The 11,633-nt window shown below is 35.3% G+C and overlaps 1 protein-coding gene across 1 annotated transcript; it reads right to left on the bottom strand.

The window, feature by feature from the left end:
- Positions 1-10,467: 10,467 nt before the first annotated feature.
- LOC147497279 (uncharacterized) lies at positions 10,468-10,896 on the bottom strand. Its single transcript, XM_086562827.1, has one exon. It carries the CDS (start codon positions 10,894-10,896, stop codon positions 10,468-10,470), a length of 429 nt encoding a protein of 142 aa, XP_086418953.1.
- Between the last annotated feature and the right edge of the window lie 737 nt (positions 10,897-11,633).

Raw genomic sequence — 11,633 nt, 5'->3', positions numbered from 1 at the left:
CTTATTAATCTTTTCTTCTATTTCTAATAAGTATTGAAAGACTAGTGTTTGAGAAAAGAAAACATTGAAAACATGAAGTTATATAAGATTAAAACATGAAAGAAAGAAGAGGAAATGAGATAACTTTATCACCAAGTTAAACTCATTGATGACTTCAATGAGTTCAACTAGTGTTCTTGATATTGAATGACAAGAAATGTAGAGACAAGTTGATTGGAATGAAAATATTGAAAGCAACAAGTATTGAAAACAAGTATTTGAAACCAAGTATTGAATGTAATGAAAACAAGAAAGTAAGTAGATTGAAAAAATGAAATAACAAAACAAGAAAATAAATTGCAATAATGTAAATCTACCTAAGAAAGCATGATAAAATTGATCTAAATTTTTGGGTTGTCAAACCAAAAATTGGATAATGTTTTCTCTCCCTACTTTTTGCTTTTATACTCCTACTTTTATAATGACTAATTTGTCATCTCCCTTTATAATCAAGACACCTCACTCATTTGATTTTTACTTTTCCTTTCTCCTTTATAGTTTTGCTTTTTCTCTTTCTTCATTAACAAGCTAGGTTTTGAGCAAGGCTTCTTTTGTGACAAGGCCATCCATCTCCAGTCTTTTGAGTTGAGGACATGATTTTCAGTCTTCTTAATTTGAGTCCTTGACCTTTAAGATTTGACTTTAACTTTGACTTTGACTTTTTTAGCACTTTTTCATAGCAACTTGAGTCTTCATAAGAAGCGTTAATAAAGCTTCTTTTGGCACTAATTTATGATAAGTGGTTTGAAATGGCCTATAACCTACAAAAGGTAGTAAAAGCTATGAGTTGTTTGTTTATTATGTGTAAGAAGTGTTGTAATGTAGAAATGTAAAGGTAAGAAAATGCACATTTGGGAGCTGATCATAACCCATCATGGAACTTATGCAATTGCCCATCATGTTTGAATTGTCGAAGAGAGTGTGAGTGTGGTAGTAGTTGTTCTTCATGAAGCTTAGATGATATAAAATATGACATACTAGGCTTTTCAACCACTTGAATGATGGGCTCATCATTGCATGCTTCCAAGAACTCAAGGAACTCTTTATCTAGCTTGGGTGTATCTACAAAATTGGAGTCAGTGTCGACATCTTTAAGAATATCATCGATTTTGTCCATCGTTAAGTCTACAATGGCCAAGCTAAATTGGGATTCACATTCCACCATAGATTTTATTTCCTCTTTTTCTGGCACTTGAATCAAAGTGTAGTTCTCATCAACTGGAATGATAGACTTGTGAGTTTGTATGTTGGGCAAAGTCTCTTTACTTGGAAGGTTTAAAAAATTACGGAGCGATCTCAAAGGCAATTCGCTTAAGTGCGAATTTGAGGTTTCTTTGAAACAGTTTAGTGGTGTAGTCCTCAAAATTTGGAGGATTTTTCATGATCAATGGAGGTTGACTTTCAAGAGGTGTTAACTTGGGAGAATGATGGTCGGGTGGTGGTTCTTCACATGACCTCGAGGACTCAGAGAATTCTTCATCTAGTTTTGGCGTATCCATAAAATTGTGGTTCTTGACAGCAATATTAAGGATGTCAATAATTTGTTCTATCGTTAACTCTTTAACGGCCAGACTAAATTGAGATCCACTTTCCACCATAGAATTTATATCCTCTTTTCCCAGCACTTGATTTTCTTTGTCCAAGTGTGTCGATTCCAACACATGTTCTAGAGTTTCTCTGCCATAATTTTCTCATGCATAGGTGATGTTGTACTAGGACAAATGAGAGAAACTGTAACTTTAGGCATGTAATCATCATCTTAAGATCTGGAATTTATATGATAGTTTATGTGGATGGTGATGGGGTTTTAATCGGTCATTAATATCATGATGGGCTTTAGCAATTGCCTTTGTTAAAGTAACACATTATTTCTCTTGTTGGTTGGGTTCTGGACTGGTGGGAAGAATATTAGTCTTAGATGTGGCATCTTTTGAACCAGATTGGAGAAAACATAAGGTCGTTGATATTTGTTGAATTAGTAGTATTTTCTCAGCCATTGCTTGGTAATGTTGGTCTGTAATAGATGGTGGAGTGGGATATGAATTTGACATGGATGGTGATATGAATGGTAATAGACTTTGGGTGAAGCCGTACTCTAATTGGCCAGGTGGATATATGAATGGTGGTTGAATATTTGTGGTGGAACTCTATGAATTGTTTGCATGATTAGAAAACTCTTGAGTGTATGGGGTACTAGGAAAGTTTGAAAATTGAGGCTCATAATTGTAAAAGTTTTCCATAGTAGGCTTGAGCTCGGTATATGATGGGCATTGAGACGCCTAATAATACAGATTAAAATAACAAGAACAAGGTTCATGGTTTGCATTATAATTCCATGATGGTTGCGATACATATTGATATGCCATGGATGCTCAAACAACGATGATGCACAAATAGCATAAATTTGTTTTTTTTAATTTGTATATAAGAACCTTAAAAGTCTATAGATTTCATAAAATGCCATGTTCGAATCGGACAGTTGGGCTCGAAACAAGCTGGGATCTATTGCACGGCTCAGAAGAGTAAAATAATTACTTCACCAAGTGGTGTGCTACCAAGAAACTCACTCACGGTGAATCTGGAGGGGAGTGAGGAAGGTAGTTGGGTCCACCGGAATCTGGTAAGTATCTACTCTAAATCCTCTTAGCTATTTTTGTCATTTTCTGGAGGAGTGTGACTACTTTAGGCTTTAGTTTATTGATTTTAATTTTTGTTTGTCTAAGCCTCAAGTAACAAGCAACGTCTGGTTAATACATTAGGTCATGACCCCCAATGGTTGTTATTTGGCTTAGGTTTAGCGTTATGCGCAAAATTTAAAAGACAGTGCGAAATTTAACTTAAACAATCAGGTAAGCATGTTTTGTAACACTCAAGGTATCCTCTTACAGGGGCTTCGAGGAGGTTAAGAGATTACCTCTCAAGCCGTGCTTACATGCTATTTGAGGTGGAGTTGACGTTGGTTGGTGTGTGATCTAAGAATCAAGCCCAACCGTTCGAGCGTTTCCATTTTCGGTTACAAAAGCTGACTTAAAAACCCACAAACCAGGCCTAAATAATTCTACAAGTTTTCCTTCAAAGGCCCAAGTACAGAAATGTAAATCTACTATTAATATAACTAATTAAATTAACTAAAGAAAATCGTAATTAGAGTGTTGATTACTAGGTTGATTTATAGTATGCAAGCGTATGATTCATGACTCACCTCGCACACTCAAACGGCCCAAGGTAATTAAAACTCTAATTCTTGGTAAGTTGCACAACTTCAACCAAGTGATTTCCCTATCCTAATATATAAATATACTTATTACTTTTTATTTTTTTTAGTGAAATTACACTATAGATTTATACTACACTATTACAAAATAGGAGTCCTTAGTTGGATTCACCAATTGGAGTCAAGCTGACCGACCGAAAACCTTGGTGTTGTTGCTGACGTGGTAGGGGCGGGCGTGACTTTGGTGAGGTGTAGTCGTGGCTTTCGTTTTGGTGAAAAAGCTCCAATGTTTGTCGACAGCTCCAGCTCCAGCTCCTCCACTATGTCCCTAGATTTGCAATATAATTCATCAATAGGGAATAACACTAAACTATAAAAAAAAAAATGAAGGTGGGAGAAAGATGTTTCCTTCCTTAGACCTCAACCATTAATCCAATCTTTTCCAATCCATGATGGCAGCGCCATTTTAATCTTTTGAGTCCCCAGTAGCACCGCCATTTTAATCTTCTGAGTATTGAGTGGAGTATTTACGGTTCACCATGCAATGTTTAAGGAGAATGAATGGAGAGTTTTTAGAGGAGGAAAGGTAGTTTCAATGGGTTTGATATTTCTAAGTTCCTACTTTGGTTTGGTTTTGCAAGAAGAAGATGACTTAACTTTAAATGAATACTTAAATGACAACAATGAAATGAAATGTTGAGAGAAGAGGTCAAATGGAAACAAACATAAGGACTTGAGAGTAAAAATTGGAATGAAGAACTTGATAAACAAATTTTGAATTAAAAACTTGATAAACAACAAATGAAATAAAGCAAATAAAATACTTGAAAATAAAGGACTTGAATTAAAATTTTACACTACTCCTATTGACACTAGACTAGCTCTAGGTGCCTCTCTCTCTTCTCTCTTTTTGGTTTATATACTCCACCTTTTACAAGTTATAGATTTGCCCTCCTCTCTTGGATTCAAGCCATCTCATGAGTTTGATTTATCTTTTTTCCTAGATGCAAGACACCTCATGAGTTTGTTTTTCATTTATGCTTTATGCTTTTTGTATTTGGTTTTCTTCTTGGGCAAGCTTTAGTTAAGCAATGCTACTTTTGAGACAAGGCCATAATCTTCAGTCTTTTGAGCTAAGGACATAATCTTTAGTCTTTTGGGTTTGAGTCCTTAACCGTTGGCTTTGACTTTGACTTTTCAGCACTTCCTCATATAAGCTCGAATCTTCCTAAGCAGCATTAATATAGCTTCTTTTGGCACTAAAGTGCATCTTTTAGATAAGTAGTCTGAAAAGGCATGTAAGTTGTAAAGGGTAACAAAAGTTATGAGTTGTTTGTTTATTAAGCATAAGAATGACATATTTAAAGTATTGTAAAGGTAATAAAATGCACATTTGGGGGTCTGATTAGGACCGTTATGGATTTTATTTTAATTTGTTTAATATGCAAAATGTTGATTTGAAGGTTGTAGACTTGAAAATAGTTTGAAAATTGGAGAAAGCTAAAACGGCATTAAAAGGCGTACCCAAAAAAGGTTAAGAATTGTAGTCCTATCAGGCCATACTACAAGAATTGATTAATGTGGAAGCCTATAGACTGTAGTTTTTAGTCAAAAAGCTTTGAGAAGCAGAAGAAGTCTAGTTTGCAAGATTCAAACTAATAAAAAGTTAAGATGAGTAGATACTCTTTTCGAGAAATAGTATTGGTTTGATTAATATGAAGAGAGATTGATGAACACAAAAGTAGAGTGATAATATATTAAAATGGGTTATTGGAGATAGTTATGATAGGTTTTAAAAAGTGTAATGTTTGATGAAGGGATGACGTTGTTTTGTTTGGAAGTTTGCACATTTTTTTAAAGTGGGTTGTTTTGTTTTTTTTTTTTCCCCAACAATGATTGGATAGCATAAGCCTATTTGAGATAGTAGTCCTATCAGTCCATACTGCAAGAAGACTATCATTGTTTCATTGATGGTGTTAAAAGACAATATGCATAGATTGATTTCGACATTAAAGACTCAAAAATAGTTTTGAAACTTTGAAAAGGCATTAAAAGGCGTGCAAAGAAAACGTCAGACACATTTGTTTATGTACTTAAATGTAATTGTATCTAACAGTATGACAAATTTCAAAAAGCTAAAAAAATTTAAAAAGACGTAACCATAAGAAATTAAGCATATATATATTATTTCTTATACACACAGCTGTATTTAACAATCATGCATGTTCAACCAAAAGCTTTATCAGTTGACACTCAGGATACACATGCCAGAGGTAATCCAAGAGGTTGAAGATGAGGTGGAAGTGTTCGGAGGGAAAGATAAAGTTGTCTGGACTACATTAGAGCATATGGAGTTTGAGCTCAAGGAAACGTATCAGAGGAGAAAGAGGCAACCAGTTACATGGTGGAGACTAGTATGGTTTGCTAATAAAATCCCAAGGCACTCATTTATTTCATGGATGTTGTTTTAAGATGGAATTAAAACACTGACTAATGGAATGCTACTACCCATCCTCCAATGATGCCCTAAAGCTTCATAGCATGGAGATGAAGATGGAGGAAGACCCTGACAGAGCTAAATTCATGCAACTCTGGAATTTGGATGTGGAAGGTATAACGAAAGTATGTATCATTTGCAAAAGGTAAAGAGCTGAGGAAGGCATCACTGTCCTAAACACTAATGGAATGCTATAAGGCATCATTGGAGGATGGGCAGTAGCATTGTTAGATAATGAAGGGCATGTAAAGGCAGCAGCAAAAGGGAGATCTAGATTGAACTCTATTGCACTTATAAAACTGGAGGGATTATACCAAGGCTTAAAGCTAGCATAACAACATCACATCAGAAGATTGGAAGTCAAGACTGACTCGGCCAATGTTATCTCGATCATGGACAAAAGAAGTAAAGCTCCATGGCCAGCAAGGAAAATTCTAACAGGTGCACAAGAAATTATTGGCCAGCTAGAAATGTTCGCAATCAAGCACATTTATAGAGAATGTAATAAGCTAGCAGATGCTCTAGCATGTAATATTCCTTCTATTAGGTTTATTGAAGTTATCCCTAGCTCATTTTCTGAGGATATAAAGAAAATTGTATATGATGATGCTATGGGACAAACTTACATTCGATTGTAACTCACTTTTTTATTTATGAAAAAGGGTAGGGGACCTCTCTAAGAACCTCGCTTGCCAATCAAAATAAAATAAAATAAAAAAGTTGACACTGTTCTTAGATGAATAACAAAAGTATAACGGCTACAACATTTAAACAATAGTCACCTAAAGTTGTCACATATAAAATATAATTTTCAACTGTAATAAATTTGCATATTCATCCAAGGGACAAAAATTAATTGCCGTTGGGGATTGTCTCAGTTGTTGTACTATAAGAGTTCAATCAATTTTCTTTCCTAGAATAATTTTTTTTCTACATGAATCTTCCAAACTTGTTTATCACTTAAGCAAAAATGGGTGGACCTCCTGTTTGAACATTCGTAGCACCAAAGGTAATTGAAAAACTTAATTCCAAATTCGGTTATAGCAAAACAAAAATAGCCATACCAAACCCTAATTTACCCATTTAAAGGAGAGGGTTATTCCTAAATGATGATATTATGACACGTACTGAATTGTAACATTTTCTAAACGTGTATTTTTCATAGATTTGTCAGCTATGTGAGCAAGAAGTACACACATGTCCAACTTGTCCCTACCTTAATCGAATATGCAGGGAGGGAAATTGCATAGGCATTATGTATTTGGTCAAAGTTTGGGATTGATCAGACAAAGTAGTTGAAATGTGGCTCAAATGCGATTGGGATTGATGGTGTAGTAAGGAGATGCAATATACTTATTGCAACCAACCTATGTTTCCTAATGAGAAGAAGATCATACTTGTCCTAGATTGTTGTGTGTGTGGTAATGAATGTTGTTGTGTTGTTGACTATCATAAGTGAGGTTTTATGTGTGGTGATGTCAGTGCTAAATGTATTTCTGTCTAGGTGACCTAAGTGCTAAATAAAAGTTGGTGGTCCTCACATAAAGATTACATACATCAATTGAAAGCATAAATTTATGTAATAAAAATATGACACAACTTCGAAATTACATAACTAACAATAAGTTTGCAATAGACAGTTGTCAAATGTTAACTTGAGTCAGAATCAGATGACGAAGGACCTAGTGGACAACGACGATGGGTAGTTCGATGAATCAAAGTAGTTACAATAGCTTGTAGTTGATCAATATGTTGTAAAACCTGTTGCTGAAGGTCTCCCTAGTTCTCAAAAATTTGTGTTTGGTTCCCCAAAATTTGCACGTGGTTTTCTAAAAATTGTACGTGATTCTGCAAGAACTGTAATTGTTCTTCGCCATACACCTTCACATGCTCTTGTAAATTCATCAATTATGCATGAATGAAGCCCTGACGTTCATACATTGCCCTCATAACCTGGTAAAAAAAATGGATACCAACTGTAGGATTAACTATGTTCCTTAATGCATCTTTAACAAAGTAATCTACTTGGGCTGGAGGTGAGTCCTCTTGCTCATGTTAAGTATTTGGCATCTCAGCAAGAGTCCAAAAACCTATAGCGCAAGTTTTGTAGTTGCCGATGTTGCCTGTCGTTGGAATCTTCAGCCTAGGAAAATAAGTATAAAAACCCCAACGTAACATGATTTGTGTGATTAAGGTTGGTGGGGGAGCAGAATTCTTTCGAGCCTGTGTAATTTTGTTCCAAAGAAACTGCACCATACAAAATTCATCCCTTTTGTTCTGCAAAACCCATAGCAGGTGGAAGATGGTTTTCGTAATGTCGCATGCTTTTGATGTACCGATCACATTGTGAGTCAACCACTATCACTGCTAGTTGGTTTCGCATTAGGGAGTGTTGGTAAACACAACGTGATCCTTGGTTGTATTCACCATTAATGACTGTGTCAATCATCAATGTTTTGATAGTATCGTACGTCGACTTCCTGAGTGTGAGTACATTGTCTTTCATTGCAATGTGCCTGCTCTCGAAAATCAATTTCTAAGTCAACTCAAACTAGTGTTCATTGATACGAACAAAAAAACAACTGTTTTCGATTTACCATTATTGTAAAAGATTAAAACTAATTCCGGTGAATATGCAGCATCGGGGCGATGTAAAAGAGGTAACCAACCTCTACATTTTAGTTCGATATCAAAAAAAGGTTGAAATAGGCCTTTATTGTAATTCTGTAAAAAAATTTGCTGAGGAACAATTCGTCTATTTTGGGCCATTGATAAGTTAGGTTTGTGATAAGAAAGAGAAATGAGGAGGCTGCAGATGGGTGTGTGCATAGGTGATTGGAGTTACTTTTAGAGAGGGGGGATAAGAAGATGTGTTTTTTATATTGGTACTTTCGACGCGTCGGCCGCAAAGTTTTTTTTTTAAACATTTGTGACCCTTATTTTCCTTTTTAACATATATATTATATATATATATATATATATATATATATATATATATATATATATATATATATATAGGGATGTCGCATGAGGGATTTCAAAATTTTGGTCTATTGTTTAACACAGTTGGAGAATTATTTAACATAAGCTCTACTTAGGCATGATTGTAAAAGAATTATTTAATACATAAACATCAATTTGTCAACCAAACTTTTTTTTGACACTTGTTTTTCAATATAATATAATTTTTTTTTCTGCAAAAGCGTCATTAACTTCGTAAATTCATTGCGAACGCATGTGTGTCAATGTTATGAGTGGTTTTATATGATAGAGTCAGTTTTAATTAATGTAAGATCAATTATTGTTAAGGGATAAAGGCACACGTGTCACTTTATGATGCATGGTTTATTGCATACTGTAATTTAATGCAAAGTTTGACAAAATTGAAAAAAGAAAAAGGAGGATTGTCTTTATAGGGATTAAAGCATTCGATTTGCTCCTTTCAAATTTACATCATGTGGTTCATTATTTGAATGACACTTGTCTAATTAATATATTCACATAAATTGTTTTCCCTTGTGCAATATCAAAGCAACACTTCCGGGTAGACAATATTGGTGGTACAGTTAGATGGACCTGGTGGCAAGAGAACACTAATCCTCTTGGAAGATGTACATCTTGATAGTGCAACATATAGCTGTCCATGACTGAATGCGGGTGTTTGTAGGTCAATCCCAATGTACTTCACCGATTGTCCTTGGGACTTATTTATTGTCATAACAAATGCTAGTCTCACTGGAAATTGATGTCTTGACATTTGAAACGGCATCTCAATAGTAGATGGAGACAAACATACTCTAGGAATAAACACAGTATCTTCAGCTTTTGCCCCTGTTAAAATCATTGCTTGAATTACTTTTTTTTCATAGTGAAGTATGATTAATCATATCCCGTTGCAGAGTATATCCCTTGGGGCAATATTCCTAAGCAGCATTATAGCGCAACCGTCTTTAGTTGCAGATTAAATGGCGGCAAACTCAGGGGATCAAGAGAGCTCAGAAACTTACTTGGATAACGGGATCCATTGTTTTCAAAATTGTTAGCATCATCAATGATTTTATCTACCGCTAACTAAGAAAGCTTTTCTCCAGGAAACAAATTTATAGTTGTTTCGTTGATTACACTGATGTCGTCATTTGGTGCATAGAGTATAGTTCGTTAATTTAGAAAAGTTGGTGATATAGTTCGTTAATTTAGAAAAGTTGGTGATGTTGTGCCCACCACATCCAAATTTGGATAAACATATGAAATAAGTTCTTTTTTATTTCCACACTTACGTATGCCTGTAGGCAGCTTGACCGTTTCTGTAGGACTCATTCAAATCTTAAAGTTTAGGAAGAAAAAAAATTAGTCGTCGTTCAACTTTGACTAAAGATATATCTATAGTAAAACACGATTCCTAAAGTTTTGAATTAACAACTTACCTCGACCAAGTAATTGGCAAAGCTTGTATTATTAGGGTCTGACATAACAAGGTGCATGTTTTGGACCAAGTGCACAACATTCACATGCATCCATAGCTGAGATCTCCTCAATGATGCACCAACAAATTGCTCCCGAACCCCTTTCGGTATAATAGGGAAGGTATGTCTAAGATTATCTCCAAGAGCAACAGTTATTCCACCAAATGGATTTGAATTATCCCTGATATCTCAAACTGTCATTTCCATAGCTTCCACACAGTGTCTATGTTATATCGAGACTTCATCCCAAATTATTAGGCTCTTCTCTCTTTGAAAAGATCAACATGTATTAAGTTCTTGGTAAAATTGTAGAATGTTTCATCCATCACATTTAAAGGAATTTTAAAAGTCAAATGCATCATTCTTCCGCCAGACAACAACAACGCTGCAATTCCAGATGAAGCAACATTTATTACTATATGGTCATGACTGCGGGAAGTTGCAGCAATTGTGTTGTACACAAATGTTTTACCAGTACATGTTGCTCTAATCAAGAAAAAAACTTCTCCCTGGTTATTTAGCACTGAATCTGTTACCTTGGTATGGGTGTCACGTTGTTCGTCATTCAGGCGCAAGACATTTGACTTGGACTCTGCATAGAGCCCATCATGTTGGAGTTGTCTTTGCTCCCAAATGAATCTGTTATCTGTAACTTCATCCCAGTTTCTTTTGGGTTTAGGCATGTCTGGGAAATCAAATAATGTTCTTCCTGCTTCAAAAAGTAATTGGTTCAACAAATATAACCCATAATCAACTACTTGTTCTTCAGCCGGGTTAGGAATCGGAAAAGTGTTACGTATTTTTTCTACAAGGTCATCACAGATACTTGTTGCAAATTCATTCCACAATAATACAAGACTTGGGGGGGAACATTCCAAAAGCATAATGTTGAACAACCTAAGCAGTTGATAGCAGTGTTGATTATAGACGCCTCTTGTAGACATTGTCTCCATTCATCGTCATCTTCTAGCAAACCACGAGCAACACATGCAACTTTAAATGTACTATATTCAAATCAGTTGACAGTACGAAGATCTGAAAAAGATGTAGGACCTCTCACAACTGTCATGAGTAAGCAGAGGTAGAAATGTTTTCTAGCATTTGGATTAACAAAGTACATTCTCTTACTAGTGTAACACTGATCTCTCTTCTTCCAAATCTTTTTTTTTCCAAACATAGTGTTGTGGGAATTCCTGGTAAGTAATTACACGGGCCTCTGGATCTCAAGCACACTGTTCAAAGAAAGTTGTTAGAGTTGATTTCTATCTCTCTGCTCTAGCAAGAACTTCATCCCTGTTGTCTTTTGCATTGAAAATGACTTAATGCATTCCTTCTAGATGAACTGCTAATCTTTCAACTTTTGGGTACTCTTTATGAAAATGAAATTCAAGCAAGCGTCATGCTGCCTCTGGTGGTCCGA

Source organism: Coptis chinensis, chromosome 5 (assembly GCF_015680905.1).
Source record: "Coptis chinensis isolate HL-2020 chromosome 5, ASM1568090v1, whole genome shotgun sequence".
Taxonomy (NCBI): domain Eukaryota; kingdom Viridiplantae; phylum Streptophyta; class Magnoliopsida; order Ranunculales; family Ranunculaceae; genus Coptis; species Coptis chinensis.
The sequence above is the reverse complement of the archived record's forward strand: the minus strand, read 5'-3'. Positions and strand labels throughout refer to the sequence as shown.